This window comes from Apiospora marii (assembly GCF_038362585.1).
Source record: "Apiospora marii strain CBS 49790 chromosome Unknown utg000001l_segment0_segment0, whole genome shotgun sequence".
In the NCBI taxonomy this organism is placed as follows: Eukaryota; Fungi; Ascomycota; class Sordariomycetes; order Amphisphaeriales; family Apiosporaceae; genus Apiospora; species Apiospora marii.
In genome coordinates this window covers 3,806,578-3,826,233 of record NW_027117372.1, presented here as the reverse complement: position 1 = coordinate 3,826,233, position 19,656 = coordinate 3,806,578, and the positions used below count along the sequence as shown (strand labels likewise).

Here is a 19,656-nt window from a genome sequence, read left to right as displayed (position 1 = left end):
CATGTGCGTGGGTGCTTACCATCCAGATCTTCGGCTATCCAATGCAAGCCTTCTGGACCCTGTGGGTGCATTCAGGAGCTGTCGGCATACAAGACCGTGCGGTCATCGACTAATCAATTATCTAAGTATTTTGAGTTCTCTCAGGGGTCCTCAGGCTGGGCGCTTCCCGGTATAACCGCCTTATTCTGAGCAGATTTGATCTGGTTTTGTTTAGACCAAAATGATATGCACACGTAGTACCGGCCATAGCGCAGCATGTCCTGATACCTGCCAATGAGATACCTCCGGCTCAGCCGCGTATATATTCGGGTATTGCTTGCCGTGGAAGGCATCTGGAATTCCTCCGTGCATCACACTTCGGGTTGCAGTACAGCTCTAGTCTGCTTGATGTCGCTCAGCTAACTTGTTCGACCAGCCAAGCTCCAACTTTCGATGCCAGTGTTTTGACTTTACGTGGTGCTGCCGCACGAAGCTTCGTCTACGCCAAGCAACATTACCTCCGCCCCTACACTCGCGATACACAATTCATTAAAATGATCGTAATATAGCTTATATGATATGAGGAATGGCTGGGTACAAGGCTAGTTTCCCAGTACCATATTTTCCACTAGCTTCTAGGAATGTTTGAGTAGATTCAGGGGCTAACATGGACACATAAATATGCGATATGTCCGGAACCTCGGTGCCGGTAGACTAGATGCATCGCTGAAAATTGCCGTGAAATGGAGATATAGTTGGAAATCATACGCGGCCGGCCGGTCTTATTCTCGTACCGGATCGGACGCGCGCTTCTGAGTTGGCGTTGGCATTACTACCCGATACAAAGGGGCCTAACATGACCTTTTACCAATCGTCGACATACATTTTCCGATAGCAAGCCTAGAGCAATGGTGGCAGGATAAATTCTATGTAGCTGCTATGTGAGTTCCCTCGGATAATCCTGAAAGGGGAGGGGCGGGGATGAGCGCTAATCATTTGCTTGACCCGATGGCGTTCGGAACTTTGGAACAAAACGACACAGCCTGTGCTGCTGTTGGCAGCTTTCCCGTGCCAACCGCCAAGCGCCTGTCCATATTCCTAGACCGTACCTTTGTTGGTCAGATCTGCTAGTTTAATTCAGCAAGATGGCGGAGAAACTTTGATGAACAAAAACCAATTTCCCCTTCTTGTCTGCCAGCCTTGAGCTTTTCACTCGCCTTCAGGGGAGAGACCTTCCACTAGTAAGTTTCGAATACTCGTATGACACGATACGTGCCAGCGAGACGCGCCGTACAAATATGACTGGACCAGAAGACTTAAACGCGCCGACATGTCAACGGCACCCTTCAGGGCAGTTTCCATGTTTTTATTTGAGCAAGGAACCGCCGCCGATATCGTCCACTGCTCCATATCCCGCAGCACTTAGAGCTGAAAGTTGCAATAGAGGCGGTCCTTGTCAACTGAGCTCTTCATTCTCTACTCACGAGTTAGCAGCCTGTCAAGATGTGGCTGTTATACTGTGTGGCAATCATTCTACTCCTCCTGGGTGCCCATGCCGACCCAACATGGCCCTCCTCGATCGATGAACTAGAGGAAATCATGTATCAGGTGCTCGCCTTCAACAACCGCGGATTTGGCGGTACTGTGATTCCTTGCACGAGCGAGGCAGCGGGACCTGGGCGACAGAATGCCGCCGAGTGGCTTCGGACCGCATTTCACGACGTGGCGTCAGGGAACGTCTATTGGGGGACAGGGGGGTTGGATGCGTCTTTACAATTCGAGACGATGAATGCGGAAGACACTGGACCCGGGTTTAACACGTCTTTGAGTTTCTACTCAACGTACTACACCAGTCGATCAAGCGTATCCGACCTCATTGCTCTCGGGGTGTATTTCTCGGTCAGATCATGCGGAGGCCCGGCTGTCCCCATTCGCGGAGGCAGGATTGATGCAACGGTGGCCGGGCCAGACGGCTTCGTTCCGCAGCCGCAGGACGGAATCGGTACCTTCAGAAACCGATTCCTACGCATAGGATTCAATACCGCTCAGATGATCCAGGTCGTCGCATGTGGCCATACCATAGGTGGCGTCCATTCTCCCGAGTTCAGCGACATTGTACCACCAGGTACGCCCAAAGGCGAGCTTGCTTTTGACTCGACTGTGGCAGTATTCGACAATGCGGTGGTGACAGAATACCTGAACAACAACAGCACAAATCCACTCGTGGTCGGCAATGCTGTCGCATTGCACAAGAACTCGGATGCCGTGGTATTCGGGGCAGATCAGAACCAGACGGTGCAGGCTCTGACAGACCCGGCTGCGTTCCAGGCAACCTGCCAGAGCGTCCTGCAGCAAATGATCGAGGTTGTGCCTCAAGGTGTTGTGTTCTCTGATCCGATCCAGCCCTATTTTGTCAAACCAGTCGGCATTCAATTGACACTGGATGACTACGCCTCGACCATGACCCTGACTGGTGGGATACGTGTTCGGACGACGTATCTACCACCCTCATCAATCAATAGCATGACGCTGACGTACAAGAACCGATATGGTGGTACCGCCTGCGGTTCTAACGGTTGCTCCACGACAGTGACGGGCAGTGGCGTCACGAAAGGGTTCGACGACACGTTCTTTTGGTTTCCAGTGAAAACCATGGTTCCAACAGCGACTGGTATCTCGTCGTTTACAGTGATTCTGAACCTTGCCAACGGAACCACACTTTCTTTCGACAACAATGGCAATTCCTACCCGATTACTGATGGGATTATGCTGCAGTCGCCGCAGAGCTGCATGCTGCCGACATCGGGGCAGCTGACTGTTACCGCGGCAGTTCGAAACGATCTTGGATCCATGCCTGTGACACTACAGGTCACCAACCAGGCACCAACCATCTACCCCGTGGCCAGCCTGGTCAGCAACAGTTTGACCATGGTTCAAGGAGACTGCGTGGGGCTGTATACGTTCTATACCGCCAGCTATAACATCACTGGAGGCATGGCTAATACAGCCAAGATCGACGTCACAAGTGGCAGCGGCTCGGCAGCCGTTGCAGACACCTTCAACAACGGGTTCGAGCTGGGCGCAAAATGCATGCCTTTCTCCAAGCCAACACCATCGGCCTGCGCCGTGCCAGGCAGCTCTGCGCCCTCAGCCAGCGCCCCATCTTCCAGTATGACCAGCAGCTCGAGTACCAGCTCAAATAGGCCGAGCTCAGGGACCGCTAGTCTCTCGAGTTCGACGAGTATCTCAAGTGCCACAATCTCCAGCACTCAAGCACCCAGTACATCTACATCGCCTCCCACAAGCACAAGAAGTTCCACTTCGAGTGCCAGCACATCAGCTACCACCACTTCCAATAGATTGTCTACCACTGGCGCCTCTACCGTGAGCACACCAGCAGCTGCTACTCCTACGCAGAAGAAGCAAGTAGGCACGTATGCATTGGTCGGTTGCTATAAAGAAGCAACTGATGATCGCCGCGCCCTTAGCTCACAGAGCATGGCCGTCGACACCATGACGGCGGAGATATGTGCCGGTTTCTGCAGCCAATACCACTACTTCGGCACCGAGTACGGCCGAGAGTGCTACTGCGGCAACGTCCTCGACTCGACTAGCAAGCCCACGGTGATGACCGACTGCAGCATGCCCTGCGCGGGCGATGCGAGCACGTACTGCGGTGCCGGCAACCGGCTCGACGTCTACTTCTCCAACGCGACGACGGGCCCTACACAGCCGCCGACCATTGGCAAGTACAACTGGTACGGGTGTCAGACCGAGGGCACCATGTCCCGGGCACTGAACGACGCTCGCACTGCCGACAATAACATGACGCTCGCGTCGTGCGCGAGCTTCTGTGACGGATACACGTACTTTGGCACCGAGTATTCTCGGGAGTGCTACTGTGGCAACAGCTTCACACAAGGATCGGTAGCGGCAGATACCTTCGATTGTTCCATGATTTGCATGGGAGATGCAAAGGAGCTGTGTGGTGGACCGAATCGGTTGAGCGTCTATACGACAAAAGGGTCGTCCAAATTGGTAAGCATACACCAATAGACATTCAAACAGAAAACTTGAAGGACGGGTGCGGGATCAAGCACAGGAACGCGAAATATAGCCCATCTGTTGGGATGAGTTGCAGCCAGTTAAGTAGATAGGCATACGATATGTTGATGTGGGATGGACACTGCTGCTGGTGACGGACAGGTATTATCCATAAAAATAAATCGCCTTAAATTAAACAAAAATCGCCCCCTTCCTGTCCCATCTTTTTTTCCTCGGTGATTTTGTATATGTATACGTGAATAGACAGCTGCCTCAACGTGAGTGCATGAAACTGAGAGTGAGATGAGAACAGTGTTGCCTAAATATTTGTAGATCAAAGATGGACTATCCGACATGCAGCACGGCAGCCGTGCTATGTCATGCAAGGTGCACTGGGGACCAAGCACACCTGCAACATCATCTCCTGTTACACTCCCTCTACCGTCATGCTTCACTTGTCATTCATCTGGCAGTCCTCAAGTCTTTTCCTTGATTCTTGATTCGTTCGATTGGTGCTTGCTTTCGCCAGCGATGTTAGCACCGTTAATAAACGGTCACATCTTTGTTTCTAGAATTGCGAGAGCCAGTTTCAACTGCAGGACACACCTCCAAACACATCAGGGTCGCCACGGGAGTGAGCAACTATGTCGACAAGAAACTTGCGAGTGATCAATGTTTCAACGCGACTCCGACGGCAAGTCCATACTTCATCCAGGCGGCTTCTCATCTCCAGCAGCGACGTATACTCCCCCACATAACTGGTGACAAGACTGATGTTTGTTCAAGATGGACGACGAAGGGTACGTACTTCTTATTCTCCCTTCTGCCTGCTTTTCACTGTTTCACTGCCGCCTTCCTTGTTCAAATGCACGAATTTGCTTTATATGTATGTACCTACTTCTAAGTAGGTATGTAAGCTTGCGTCTACATGTGATACTTGCCTGTGGCTTTTTCCTTCTGGGGACGTCAAGTTTGGTGGCGAACCCTCTCGTAGGGACCTGATGGAAATGTTTGGCGTTAATGTCCACATTCTGCACATGGAGTGTGCATAGCAGCCACAGCCAGTAGCTGCTACATAGGTCGTTGTCCAAACCAAACCAGCATCAGCGGGGTAACCACGTTTTCAGGCACCAGGGTCCTCCACAGCGACAAATTAGTGGAGTTCCAGGGCAAGGCTGCCAAAGCTAGACCCAAAGCCTGGCGGTATTGCACCCATCCATTTGCCTGTGCTACAGCCCTGTCTCCCTCGTCAAGGACCTGGTGGTTTTTGAACCTGAAATTTTATTGTACACCTCGTCATCTCCTCCCCCCTTCCGACCTATCCTACCTGTGATATTCTCTTCTTTGTCGGCTCTGCTGCCTCGGCGATTTTCTGGGCCTCCTTGCTGGGCCCTTAAATTGCCATCTTTGGTGCAATAATCTACCTCAATTTGGCGCCAGCCAAGTTTGGCTGCTGACCTTTGCAGATCCATCGAAGAGCATGCGACACCCTCCCCGTCTCCGCCGCAAGAAGACCTTCGAACAGCCACGGAGAAGGTCAACATCTCCACTCCCGATACTCGCGCGACCGGAAAATTTGGATCTGGGGACAATGTGTACATGACATGGTTAGACCAGTCTTTGTCCGCCTCGCAGTGCATGTCTCTAACAGTCGTTTAGGGACTCTCCTATCGAGCGATATCGTGATTTGGGCTCTCCCCGAAAACCTGCCCGGTATGCGCGGATCTTCCACGTGCTTGGTACAGAAGCTAATAACAGGGCCAGGTTTGTGCGGGAAGGCAAGATGAAGAAGTTTCTGGTGAGTCCAGTCTATGTGTCGCTCTCAAGAAGTGTCGCTAAAGAAAACCAGACCAAGATCGGCTTTGGTGCTCCGACCCCAGTAAACACGTTGGATGGGAATGGCTCGAACAGGGCCCCCCTCTCTACATCTCGAATGGTCCAGGAAGTCACAGATTCGCCGCCGCCCAAGCGCCAGAGGCTCGAGAAGAACAATGACCAGCTCAACAACAAGGATAATGAGCGCTACCCTGTACCGTATCTGAACTCCGGTTTTGCACTGCGGGAAGATGTGCTCGGGAGTGAAGAACTGCAGGGAAAGGACGCCGGCGCCGAATTTTCGCCCAACGCCATCCAGCCATATGTGGCAGAATATGAGAGAGTGGAAAGCCTTATACACCCTCCGTCACCAGAGTCGCAGGAGCCCATACGGAAACGGCGAAAGCACAAGCCAAACGAGGTCATTGATCTTGCATCAGACGACCGTGGTAGCGAAGAACCCGTAGATCTGGTGCAAACCAGTAATATGGTTGCAACAGATGAACTGGCTAGTCGGTTCCGTGGAAAATCCACATCGAAAGGACTGGTTCGGGGCGAAGGCGTCAGAAGCAAGATGTCCGCAGCACCATATATAACTGGGAAGCGCCCAAGATCATCAAGCGTGGATGAGCTGGCGGGGGACAGTCCCATCCCGAAGATCCGTCCAACTAAGCGAGCTGCTGGCTCCTTATCAGGTGAATTACAGCGAGGCCATATCGGTTCTATCAACTATGGCATGAGTGTAAACCAATCACCTCGAAAACCACTCGGCAAAAACAAGACAATGGAAGCTGTGAAACACGCTAAGCAAATCATCACATCGACAGGATTGAAGGTTACGCGAGCAGTTTCGGGCGATTATGCCTATCCTTCACCACCTAGCGTTGGTGAAATGTACCTACCGTGTGTTCTTCGTATCCACGAGCTCAGTCATATGTTGCATCCGACTGATACAGAAGGTGACATCATCGGTCAAGTTGCATATCTCACTGTGAACTTGGCCAAGGTCAAACAGGTCCGGTTCCCACCGGGAAACAAGCACTCTATTATATCTATTTCACGAGCTGCCGAGCCTGGCCAAAGTGCTGGGGCAAAACTGCACATCGAATTCCGATCTTCGAAGGATGTACAGTCTTTCCTGAAATGGGTAGATATGCCTCGCAATGACCCCTTTTCAGTAGAGAAAACTGAAATAGACGGCGAGAGGCTGCAAAGAGAGATGGATCACCTCATGTCCCAGGCGCATCTCGGCCATGTTATTAGAGATGTGGATGCAAACAGGCGCAAGCTGCCCGATGACGTACGTCTTGCTGAACACAACCAGGAGAGGCGTCGGCAGCCGCACCAAAGGTCTACAACACTGCAGACACTAGACGACGATTCGCTTCGAGCGAGGCCGAGGATCAAGGATGAAATGCACCCCCCAATGTCCCAGCAGCATGTTGAAGTTATCGACTCAAGAAGCCCACAGAGCCCGACTGTTCGCCAGACACGTGCGAAGCGGAAGCCTCCGTCACCAAGTCCACCACCTCCTGATCAGTGGACTGAGAAGAATCCAACTTGGGCTCATAGGTGGCGAGATTCTCTTATCTTCCCCCCGACAGGGAAGAGCCGGGCCACTGTCGATATGGTCGATGTGCCCCGACTCGATGAAGGCCAATACCTGAACGATAACCTGATCATCTTTTACTTGCGCTACCTCCAGCATGACCTGGAAATGCGACGTCCAGATCTTGCAGAGCGGATCTATTTCCACAACACTTTCTTCTACGAGAAACTGAAGCCCACGAAGAGCAGTGCTGGCATTAACTACGACAGCGTCAAAGCATGGACAACCAAAGTTGACCTCTTTAAGAAAGACTTCATCATTGTTCCAATCAACGAGTTCTCGCATTGGTATATAGCCATCATCTACAATGCGCCGAAGTTGGATACTACCGCATGCAAGTCGCCTGCCGCCGACTCGAGTGTTTCCCACACGGAAACCCCAGCAATCGATCTGGGCAATGTGGCGGGTGAGCAGGGCACAGAACATGTGGCGAAGCCGCCTGTTAATACCGCTGGCGAGGTCACTGATAAAATCGGTCACATGAGTCTCGACTCGACAAGTTCGGATGTCAAACCAGTCGCTGATGATCCATTGGATGTTCCTAGCAACACTAAGGGTTTGGTAGGGAGTGAAGGACAGTCGGGAGGGTCGTTGCCAGCGTCAGGTGGAGAGCCGAAGAAAACGGGCAAGAAGGCCAATACTGGTGGGAAGAAACACAGTCCAGACGAGCCAAAGATTATCACGTTGGATTCTTTGGGATCTGGGCACTCACCAGCATGCCGGAATCTCAAGGAATATCTGATCAAGGAGCTGAAAGACAAGAAAGGCGCCGAGATGCCTGATCCTGGATCTTTGACAATGACAGCTAAGGGCATCCCGACTCAGTCCAACTACTGCGACTGTGGCGTCTACCTTCTTGGTTACGTGGTTCAGTTCCTGTGCGACCCGGATTCTTTTGTTCGTACATTGCTGCTTCATGAGAAAATCGAGTGGAGTATTGATGCTCCGGCACTAAGAAATGAGATCAGAACGCTGCTCTTCAAGCTACAGGAGGAGCAAACAGCACGCGAGGATGAGCGTGCGAAGGCCAAGAAGGAGGCCGCTAGAATGAAGAGGAACAGACAGAGCCGGCCACCTTCCAGTGAGCGAATCAACGAGGCTCCGGCATCGACACAAGTGACGCCTACTCCGGCAGACCCGTCGTCCACGTCTCCAGCCAGATCGGACATCGAGAGAAGCGAAGCAAAGGTGCCCTCTTCCGTGATATTAGCACAAGAGAATGTTGAAATTCCCAAGGTTGCGCCCACTACCACAACTGCACCCAAGGAAGCAGACGTCACCGTCACCCTTCTCGACGAACCTGAACCTACAACGCCGGACCGCCCAGTTGCATCGCCAACCGTCTCGGATCGTTCATCGTCTGCAACAACCGAGTTGGAGATCGAAACTCCAAATGCAATGCCTTCTAGCAGCGGTATCAAGAGCGGGTCTCCCCATGAATCGGCTCGACAACTGGTAGAGGATGAGACTACGGAATCCGAGTTTGAGAGAACCATGCTGCCGCCTCTCCCTGAAACCCCGGCTCGTGGCCCAGTTGAGAGCCCCAGCGCCATGGACAAGAGTGTTCAGCCTGTTGGAAGTTCCAAAAGGGATTCTGCCAATCTGGAAGTAGTGATTCAGTCCAGACAAGAGTTCGAGAAACAGCAGGCAAAGGCAGCGAGACGCTCTGCCCACGGATCTCCCAAAGAAACACCCCGTCAGAGCCATTACTTTCCAGGGCGAGAGCGAATTGGCGGGTTGCAAAAGGGCGAGAGAGTTGTTTCGGCACAGCCGATGCCTAAAAAGAAATCTCCTGAAATAGTCAATGTTGAGGATTCTGAATGAATCAGGCGTTGAGGTGAGACGTACCCTGGGAAAAGTGTTTGATACCTCTGTGCAGGATGGCATGGGATGGGATGTGTGGCATGGTACGGTAAAGAAAAAGCGGTACAGTATTGACGACGGGGCCTTTGCGCTCTGGTAGATATTGCATGGTGTGGTTGGTCGCATGGAAAACCGGAGTAACGGCATGGATGGATGATTTTATATGCTTTTTGCTATTATACCCCCTGCGCGTTTGTTAGTGGTGAGCAATTCATCTCGCAAAAGGAGGCGTCTCTGTCGTCGCATTACAGGCATCACTGTCGTACTCTCTCCTACGGGCTGGGCGGGCATTTACGTTAGAATCCTGATAGAGAGGTCATTAAATGCATAATGTGTGATTCAGCGAAGCTAAAGCCCTTTTGAATGTGATGGCAGTAGCTCAACTTCGTTCAGCAAATCCCCAGTGGACACGCTGGATAATGCATATAGGTTTGTCTTAACAGCTCTGTCTAGTGCGGGTTTGATCTATGTATCGGATCTATCTACAGATCTGCTTCTTCGCCCTCTACATAGCCGTCGTTTGCCCACATCCACTGGATGGGCTTCGCGTACCCAGTCTCCAAGGCCTCTTCGTCGACGACACCAGGGGCTCGCTCCTGCATAACGGGCTCCTCGAACGAATTATCATGGACAAGGAGGCCGCCGTCGTAGAAAAGCTCCTGATCGAACCAACGCTCGTCGTCCCCCTCCGCCTTCTGGAGCCAGAGAGACGCGGCGGGGTCATGCAGGTCGATCTCGTCGTATGTCGTGCTGGTGGTGAGGCCATTTGATGAGGATGATGAAGAAGAAGTCGTCGTCGTGTCGAGATGGTGTATGCGGACCCATGCCCTTGGCTCAGGACCACCCGCCATCGCCACATGCCACGAGGAATCATCATCTTCTTCTTCGTCTCCCCAGCCGACCTGTCCCCTGGTCCCCTCGGGCGCCCGGACCACAAAGACCTCGCCGTGGCCCATGAGCCGGCCGCCGCGGTGGTACAGGACGCGCGAGACCAGGACCTCGAACTCGCCGGCGACGACGGCGAAGCCGCCGCGGGCCCAGCCCAGCCACGACGACAGGACGGGCCGGACGCGCCAGGCCGCGCCACCGGGCTCGACGAGCCGGATGCCGAGGATGCCCGTGGTCAGGGTGCTCGTGGGCCCGGCGGCCCAGCCGTGGGCGTGGCTGTTGCGGCTGGGGATGGGGTAGGCCGGGTAGTGGACGTAGCCGTCGGTGCGGAACCCCTCGGCGAGCGTGCTGTTGGTGAAGCCGGGCCCCTCGAGCAGGTAGCCCCACATGAGCAGCATGAGCTCGACGGCGGCGTCGTGGTTGCCGGCGGCGCAGTGGGCCTGCAGCTCGAACGAGGAGGAAAAGGGCGACATGACGTTGGGGAACTCGATGGCGGGGGCGCCGAACTTGTTCCAGCGGGCGCGCAGGGCTTCGGAGACGAAGTAGGGCTGGGCAGGGAAGCTCTTGGCCATGCCTGCGATGAGCGCCCACGAGTTGCCGTCCTGGGGGTCGCAGTGGTCGTCGCCGAAGCAGTGGCGGTCTTGGAGGTTGTCCGAATAGAGGCCGGTGTGGTTGCAGTAGAGCGCCTCGATACCAGACTCGAGGCGCTCCACCAAGGATTCCAAGTAGTCCACATCGGGAAGCTCAACGAGGGGGTCGGACTCGAGGAAAGACGAAAGCTCCATGGTGCGTTTCAGCACCACTTGGAGCATGGCCGACGCTTCCACGTTGTGGCCGCCCATGCCATGGCGGTTCCAGTCGAACGGGGAGGTGACGTGCATCAGATTCTTCGAGTCAACCTTGGAGACGCTCACGTAGAAGGCACGCATGTAATCCGGCCATTTCTTGCGCAACCAGTCGATGTCTCCAGAGTACATAACGTAGTCGTACACGCCCAGCAGAGTATGCATATGATAGGTATCGCTGAACTCGTTGTGGTAACTCAGAGGCGGCCCAGCGTATGGAAGCCGGCCGTCCGAGTACTGGCGCCAGAACACCACGTCTAGCGCATTTCGCACCGCCAGCATATCGTAGGTCGAGACGGCGATGCCGGGGATGGCGATGTACATGTCCCCCGGCCATACCAGACGGTCACGCTTCGCGCCATCGGTCGTCACGGCAGTCCCTTGGGAAACGGTGAAGTTGGAGTACCAGGAACCTGGCGGGGGGTCGTGATGGGTCAGAAAGCTGTTGACGTGTACTAGAGCAGAACCCTCCTCGGGGTTAATAGTCGAAAGCTGCAAGGTGTATGCACCAGCATACCAGATTCGGTTGAGAAGATCGTTTGAGCTGTAGAAATATCCAGAGTACGCCCTCCCGTTCGGCTGAGACGGAAACGACGTGCAGTTGACCCAAACCTGGGATATGCCAATAGAGGGTTTGGAATAGGGTCTTTTCTCTGCTTGGCCGACCATTTGCGATATGGGGTCTGTTCCCAGCACCTTCTGAGCCACAGCAGCTACCGTAGTGACAAGGTACCGGAGTCTCCGAGCCGTGGCGCTCTCAAAGACGGGGATGTCGTCAATATATAGGGTGAGATATTTGAAACCGCCCCGTAAGAATTCATCACCGACGCACATCTTGCCCGTCTTCTTCCCGAGATGGAAGTCCAAGGGCAAGTCCCACGGGTCGTCGTTGGTGGCATCCGTCCGCTTCCCGACGAAGAAAGACGACTCGGTGTAAGCGAGCATGAGAACAGGCTCGTCCGTTACACTGTCAACTTGGAAACATACTCTATATGGATGGATAGCATCGTCAGTCCTCATGTGTCTCTAGAAACATACGCGACACACACATACCGGCCAGATATGTTTTCCCTCGAACTCGAGGGTGATACGGCCACCTTCGCCAATGAGGATGTCGCCATCGGCGGAGAGACGGCCGCCATTTCTTGTGGTGGTCACGTTGCCTTCCACCATCCATATCTTAGCCGGCGTGATGTACGACTTGTTGGCGGGCGCCTTGATGAAACGGTCCCACGGGCCAGGGAAAACGGGCTCTCGGGGCAGATGGTGGTAATCGATACCGTCTGGGCTGACCGCCAGTGTCGAGCCCAGAGTGGCGAGGGAAAGCAGGCCTAGAAACGGGGCGGCCATCATGTCTATCTAATCCCTCACTCAGCTGCAATTTGAGAAGGGGTGACCCATTGAGAGAGTTCACTCGTGGTTGTTTTCGGCAGTACCCTGTTGAGTGTGCAGCCGAGCAAAGCTATACCACTCCAGCTAACGTCAGACTAAAACATGAAACTAGAACGATCTCAGTTGCGGGAGGTACCAGTACCAGATCTCACATTCCGACGACTCATCCATGAGATGGCCGATGTTTAGAAATGGGGGAAAAAAGATAGCAAAATGCCAATAATGGTAGCAAGTAGGTACAGAATTATTTCAATAACTGGCCTCATTCGATGAAGATGCCCCTTGCTCGCACAGACAAGACAGGTACCCCTGCATCAGCAAGGAATGCCCTCGTGACTGGAACCTGTGACTGACAGGATGCTGCGGGGAAGGTGCACAGGCCTTTTCGTGGGGTAGTACCTAGACAGACTGCCCACAGAAGGACTGTGTAGTAAATAGTACTGTACTCGGCAACGGCAATGGGATAGAATATCTAATGGGTGCCGTACAACGGCCACAAACATAGCATACTCTACTCGATCAAGAACATGTTTATCAATGGAACATAGATGCACAAGCTTCGGTCTTGGTTGGGGTGAACAAGCTGCGTTTTTATTTGTGCTGAAGCCTGCCGTGATCCTGAATTCGGGCAACGTCTTTCCTCCCTGTCCGAACCACTTGGCAGAACAGAGAAACGTACCATCGCTGTTCAGTGTCATACTGGGTAGATAGATAGCCATTGTCACTGGACAAATGGCAACCAACACGGTGTAGTAGTGACTATGTCTCCGCGGGACCGATGTCCTCCACGTCTCTCGTACCCTGATCCCGCCAAGAGCCACCACCTTTCGCGTTCCCAGTCATCTTGACGCATATCTCGTGAAAACAGAGGGTTGGAGCTTTCAAGCTACCATTGACGACCCTCGTGCTACGTCCGCTATTACTAATTCATGCTCTCGTCCTCGCTTCGTGGCCGCCCCTACAAGGCTGGAGCTTTCAAGCTACCAAAGGGCCTTTTCTCGTCCCTCGACGTGGACGGCTGCTTTCTCCTTCTCCGGCACTCGACAGGACTGCTCGCCATTGGGGTACAAGTGCTGTGTTGTGTGATGCTGGGGGGTATGGGGGGATTGTGCTGTGTCGTGTGGCAAGTCTCAAAGGTTTTGTACATGGGCAACATGATGGCGCTACCAGCCAGGTTTGGGGCCCCCGCCGGCGCCGGTGAAGGTCGTGGCCACGAGGGGGCAAACAAGGAATCGAATTTTTTGACCGACCCTTACATGTCCATCGAGTCGTTGCCGTTGGCAAAGTTGAAGCCACCGCCCTGGGCGCCGTTGGTGCCGAAGCCAAACGTGCCATTGGCACCCTGGGCCTGGGGAGCCATAGCCTCGTCCGCGTTCTCATCCTCATCCGAGAAGTACTTCTCGATGATGTTGTAAGACTTCATGTAGATCTCCTCATTGGCGTTGTTCTGGCAATCGTGAATCTTTTCCATGCCACCGCACTCCTCGATGAAGAGGGCGTACCGGTTGATAGACTCGGCGCCCTCACCGGCCGCCTGCTTGTCCAGGTCACCGACCTTGAGGATGTTCTCGAGGCCATCCAGAGCAACCTGAATAATCTTGTTGTCCGGGCAGGCCAGGAGATCACACAGAGGTCGGATGCAGTTCTGGGCCACCAAGTAGCGGATCTGCTCGGGCTTCTGCAGGCCTCCGCTGGTTGCGTTACTAATGGCCCAGCAAGCTTCCTTCCTTGTCTTGAGGTCGCCGTTGGAAAGCAGGTGGATCAAGGGTGGGATGATGTTGGCATCAATCACACTCTGAATTTGCTGGCTGTTGCCGGCCGTGATGTTGGAGATGGTCCAGCAGGCCTCCTTCCTAATACCGTCCTTGTTGGAGCTGAGCAGAGACAGAAGACAAGGCAGAGCACCGCAGTTAATGATAACCTGGGTCTGAACATCGTCTCCGGTCACAATGTTGCCGACAGAGCGCAGCGCAGGGGTTTGAACAGAGGTGGAAGCGTGCATCAACAGCTCCACCAGGCGGCGAGGGATGCCAGCTTCAATGACAGCCTGTATCTTGTCATTGGATCCATCACTGAGGTAGCTGATGGCCCAGCAAGCATCGATCAAAACTTCATCGTCCAAGGAGTACACAAGCTTGGCAAGAACAGGCAGAGCGGGCGCAATCTGACCATTACAGTTAGAAATTCCATCCTCGGGAAGCGTTTCATCTTCGGGGCTTACCGTGCTCCAGTCCGGCTGGGGGGTCTTTCCCCGACAGAAGTTGCTCAACGTCCAAGTCGCATTACGAAGCATACTGAGCTTGCGGCTGTCACCCAGAAGGTTCAGCAAAGGCTTCAGAGCACCGCAGCCCAGGACGTAGTCGCGGCAGGTAGGGCTGTCACCGGCAATGTTGCCGAGGGCCCAAACAGCTTGTTCCCGAACATCGGGCTCGGGGCTTGCCAAGAGTTCGACGAAGATGGGAACAGCACCTGCCTCAATCACGACTTGAGTTTGCGTGGCTGAGCCGGAAGCGATATTGGTCAAGGCCCATGCTGCCTCAAATTGAACCAGAGTGTGGGGAGATCGAAGGAACTCGACGAATCGGCTCACTACACCGGTCTTGATAACCTCCTCGATCGGGGGGTTGCGCTCCTTGGACAGAAGCTTTCGGAATTTGGTAGTGGCTTGGATCTGGAGGTCGATTTGTTCCGAGAAAACACCTTGGACCATTTGAGGAAGATCCTCGTTGAGCTACACAGAGACATCCATGTTAGCATAGTCATCTGAGTGGAATAGAAAAGAGAGATCATGGGCGGTCAACGCGGGGCGATGAGTAGGTAGGTCTAGAGAGTAGCAAGGATATGCTGCGGGGGTAACAATGTGATCATGAAAGCGCAAGCATCATCCATTGCCAGATGCGCCAAGCAAGCCAGGAAAAGTGGAAGTCCGATCAGACCCTGGGAATTGCGAAGCAAGAACATGCGCATTGATGGGAATATGCTGCTATGAGAAAAGACGGAAAAATTTACGTACCTGGCTCTCGGTAGGGGCAGTGTCATCGTCGCTGTCGGGGGCGGCACCGAGCGAGGCGCCAGGACGGTTCTCGCCTGTGCCGATACCGCGGCGCTTTGCGAGGTTCTCCTCTCTCTTGGCCTTTCGGATCTCGACCTGCTGCTCCTCGCGGCGGCGTCGCAGCTCCTCGGGCTTGAAGGTACTCTTCGCCTTGAACTGGGTTCGGCGATGCTCGGGAATGTACCGATCAGCCATGGTTGCGGTTTGTTTTCAGTACGGCGCACAACAATCTGGTGGATGGTGTGTGTGGCTCGCAAGATGGGGTTGGGTAGTGAGGGAGTTGTGATGATGAGAAGGGAATTTTGTTTTGGTTTCTCGGGCAAACTATGTAGTAAAGTCCCCAGGGGTCCGTCTGGAAGGGCACCCCGCCTTTTCTTGTGTTTTGATTACCTTACCGAAGTAGCTAAGGCAAAGTTGGTAGTAAAGGCCTGGGAAATTGACCAGATTTCGACAGTCAAGAAATAGGTAGCCCGGCAGGTGACGAGGGGTCAACGTAGTACTTATGATGTCCTGTTGCGAAAAAAATAAAAATAAAAGAAAGTACTGGAAGGCTGATGGAGCCTCAAGATTGGGTGCGTGTCTGGGTAGGCAAAAAGAGAAATTACCAAAGGCAGGGAGGGGGGTAGTGCTACTGAGAACTTCTCTCTCTATTCAATGTGCAGTGCTCCGGGTCGAACAGGAATACCTACGGTATGGTATGTGTGAGGGGGGGCGTGGGCGGCAAAGAAAAAGAGCCTGACTTGACTTTTTGGGGGGGCGGTTTTCAGGTTGCTTGGTGGGCAAGAATCGATCGGGTGCCTGCTCGCTTCAAATGGAAAATCTCAGAGAACAGCTGCAAGCACTAACTAATAAGGTTAACTGGCTGAAAAGCAGCCTCAACCACCGACGGAAGAGGCACCTAGCCGCGAACGTTTGTTACACATGTCTATCTACTATCGCTGAAAACTCTTTGTTCTTCTCTTGGACGTCTCTGAGATGGAGTTTCTACGTAGTTTGCCAGATCGGACCTGACTGGGATCTGGGAGGGGAGCCATGGAAACAAAGAAGCAAAGAATGGGCAGGCAAGAGACATGCATGCCAATGCTAGACGCAAACCACTGGATGGCTGATGGCCTCCCTGCGTGCATAGACTGACCACCAATACAGAAGTAGAATCCTATCTCTCTTCTGTCTCTTCTCACTCTCTCCCCCCTCTGAACATGCGGCGACTCATGCTTTCGACGTTTCTATACTTTTTGCGGTCAATTACCCCACCATCATACGTAGGTCTATAGGTGACCTATGCACGAATGACTTGGGGAGGGGAACCAAGGAGGGGGGCTGAATCGCCATTCAATGGGGGGGGTACATCGAGATCACGTGACCTGCCAGTGCTCCGTGCCAAATTCGCGCCCACTAAAGTTGCTTAAGTGCATTGAAACGCGTCAAGTCGCGCTGTTCCCATTTAACCCGGCTGGCATCCATCCAAGAAATAACTGCCTCCCCTCTCTCTCTCGGCCCTGCAGATTGTCAAGACTTACCAGCGACTTTATGCAAATGCGGGGGCGCATACACATGCACGTGCGTATGCATTGCAAGAAGAGGCGCGATGGCGAGTCGGGAAGTTTCGAGCTCTGCGTCTCCCAGTGTCTTGGCCAATAGGCCGCTACCTCCTAACTTCCGCAGCATCCAAGATGTCTTGAACAAACAAGGCGTAGCCATAGGCTCGCTTGTGAATGTTGTTGGCGTGGTTCGGGATGTGAGGCTTCCCATACAAACAAGGATGGGTGGGTCGGACTATTTTCCAGTTTCCAGTTAACCAACAAGGGCAGAGGAACCCTCGCTAACGGTATACACAGATTGGAAAAGCAACATGACCATCTTCGACAAGTCCACGGATGTTGAAAATGTCGGAATCGCTGTGGATGTCTTTGGTGCCGAGAAGGACATGCCGAACCCGGCCTATGGGGATGTCATACTCATCAAGTCAGCAAAGATACAAAGCTATAGGGGTGAAATTCGGCTACTCAGCAACGTCAGGACGGATATGTATGTCTATTCAGCTTCTGCCATCCCCATGCCGCCAAAATCTGCCAAAGACGCTCTGAAACCTCACACCCGGCTTAAGGCCAAACAACCCGAGCAGAAAGAGCACGAATATGTCTCGTGGATGTATCACGCTATGAACAAGGACACGCTCCCTGACGCAGCCGAGTTTGAGGAGCAAGCCAACAAATCACTCAATATAAAGGAAAAGTTCAGTTTGCTGAAGGATGTCCGCGATGGCGGGTTCTACGATCTGATCGTCGATGTCGTCAAGGACCCTTTCGACCTCCTCGACAAAGTTAGCATGTGGGTGACCGACTACACTGAGAACGACCACTTTTTCAGCCATTCCTGGGATGCTTCAACCGCTGATACTGGTCGTGACGGCGATCCCTTTGGTTATACATCAGCATTCCACAGTCCAACGACCACGGCCTGGCCTGGCCCGTTTGGAAAGCGTTGCTTGCAACTGACTTGCTGGGAGCCCCATGCTGGATATCTTCGGAACCAGGTTAGAGCAGGGAAGTGGATCAGTCTTCGTAACGTCCAGATCAAATACGGACGCAATGGAGGTAACCTCGAGGGGTTCTTGAGGGAAGACAGGGTGTACTCTTCAAGGCTTGGGGTTGATGTCCTCGAGCTGACCGAGGATTCAGACAAGCGCCTCAAAGACGCCATTAGACGCAAACATGACTATGTCAAGAAGATGAAACAACAGCAGGAAAACTTTAGAGATAACAAGGGGTCCAGCGCCAAAGGCGCAAAACAGAAGGGCAAAGCAGACCCTCCTGTAACACTCAACGCAAAACAGAAGCGGAAGCTACTTCGTGCACAGGTCAAGCAGAAAATCGAGAAGCAGCAGGTCCAGCAGGCAGAGTTAATGGGCCTCAACAAACAGGTCAGATGCGAAAGCGAAGACCAGCCTGTTTCCTCACTCGACCGCATACTGGATGGCGTATCGTGGAAACGCGCCGGTGCAAATGGAGAAGAGCTTGTGGCACTTCCTTTTACGAATATCAAGTTCAGAGCCAATGTCCGAGTTGTCGATTTCCGGCCGCGCCGACTGGAGGACTTCGCGGCTTGGAGAAAAGAGACGGAGTTCGACCTCCTTTCTGATTACGACGGAGGTTCAGGGTCCGAATCTGATGGCCAAGGCGGGACTTTGGACAACTTTGCTGCTCCAAAGATCTGGGAGTGGCGGTTCGCCCTCGAGTTGGAGGATGCCTCCCCCAAGGCAAAGGGTGAAAAACCGGACCGATTGTGGGCATTGGTTGATAACATTGAGACACAGCAGCTCATCAACATGGATGCCTCGGAGTAAGCCGCAACTAACATTATCCCTTTTGCTTCTCGTATGCCATCGCTAACCGCACTTCTCCAGTCTACACGCGGATCCCGATCAACTCTCGCAGCTTCGCGAGCAACTCTTTAAGCTCTGGGGCAACCTGGAAGAGTGCAAGAGGCCCGAGTATGAGGCCCATCTCGAATCTATTCGACGCGCAAACGCACTCGAGCCTCCGCCTGACAGTTCCGACAACGAGGTCGAGCCGGGCGGCCCCAAACAGACTGGTGGTGATCGGCCGCTGGCCAAAGTATCTAACAAGCCTTTTACTTGCTGCCTGCAGCAATATGGTCTTGAAGTGGCCGAAGCTGATCCAACAAAGTGTGATGCGGGCGAGGGCAAGCGCTATCAGCGGTTCTTCAAGCTATTTGGGACCAGGATTACATGATAGGCGTCTCTCGCACTAGACGCTGCGGATGATGTTGACTGGCGTTTGGGACTGTTGTTTACAAGCATGTATATACCCCCTTTTGGTGCATCTAAATAGGCGTTGTTGGTGGGCTCTCGTGCTGAGTCGGCACCAGTGGATGTTATCTTCCGAGTTGGGCGACAAATCCCTCTGCCCGAAGCTGGTTTCGTCTAGACAGGAAGTAGTGTATTCATGAGCGAGAACGGAATTCCGCCGCGACTTGAGAGTCGCGTATAGAAAATATGTGTGCTATAATACCCCTGATTCTTACAGAGACATCCTCGATTGTCGGTGTCCTGAAATTTCTGGTCTAAGTTCATTACGGGGCTTGGCGAGCTCGTATTACGCCATCATCTCATCCTGATGAGTGGCTGATACCCGCTCTATTCATAC

General features: G+C 53.3%; 5 protein-coding genes across 5 annotated transcripts; 3 read left to right on the top strand and 2 right to left on the bottom strand.

Annotated features, from left to right (window-relative positions):
* Nucleotides 1-1,482: 1,482 nt before the first annotated feature.
* Nucleotides 1,483-4,035, top strand: PG985_001236 (WSC domain-containing protein; the record flags this gene model as incomplete). Its single annotated transcript, XM_066821005.1, has 1 exon — nt 1,483-4,035. One exon carries the CDS (start codon nt 1,483-1,485, stop codon nt 4,033-4,035), a length of 2,553 nt encoding a protein of 850 aa, XP_066691884.1.
* A 1,771-nt stretch (nt 4,036-5,806) lies between these two features.
* Nucleotides 5,807-9,271, top strand: PG985_001235 (uncharacterized protein; the record flags this gene model as incomplete). The annotated part of the gene is made up of 1 exon (XM_066821004.1): nt 5,807-9,271. The coding sequence occupies one exon, from the start codon at nt 5,807-5,809 to the stop codon at nt 9,269-9,271; it is 3,465 nt and encodes a 1,154-aa protein (XP_066691883.1).
* Nucleotides 9,272-9,792: 521 nt separating this feature from the next.
* Nucleotides 9,793-12,393, bottom strand: PG985_001234 (uncharacterized protein; the record flags this gene model as incomplete). Its single annotated transcript, XM_066821003.1, has 2 exons — nt 9,793-12,031; nt 12,122-12,393. The coding sequence occupies 2 exons, from the start codon at nt 12,391-12,393 to the stop codon at nt 9,793-9,795; spliced, it is 2,511 nt and encodes an 836-aa protein (XP_066691882.1).
* Nucleotides 12,394-13,687: 1,294 nt separating this feature from the next.
* PG985_001233 (importin alpha subunit) lies at nt 13,688-15,682 on the bottom strand (the record flags this gene model as incomplete). Its single annotated transcript, XM_066821002.1, has 2 exons — nt 13,688-15,166; nt 15,449-15,682. 2 exons carry the CDS (start codon nt 15,680-15,682, stop codon nt 13,688-13,690), a joined length of 1,713 nt encoding a protein of 570 aa, XP_066691881.1.
* A 1,393-nt stretch (nt 15,683-17,075) lies between these two features.
* Nucleotides 17,076-19,242, top strand: PG985_001232 (uncharacterized protein; the record flags this gene model as incomplete). Its single annotated transcript, XM_066821001.1, has 3 exons — nt 17,076-17,253; nt 17,326-18,829; nt 18,894-19,242. The coding sequence occupies 3 exons, from the start codon at nt 17,076-17,078 to the stop codon at nt 19,240-19,242; spliced, it is 2,031 nt and encodes a 676-aa protein (XP_066691880.1).
* Nucleotides 19,243-19,656: the final 414 nt, after the last annotated feature.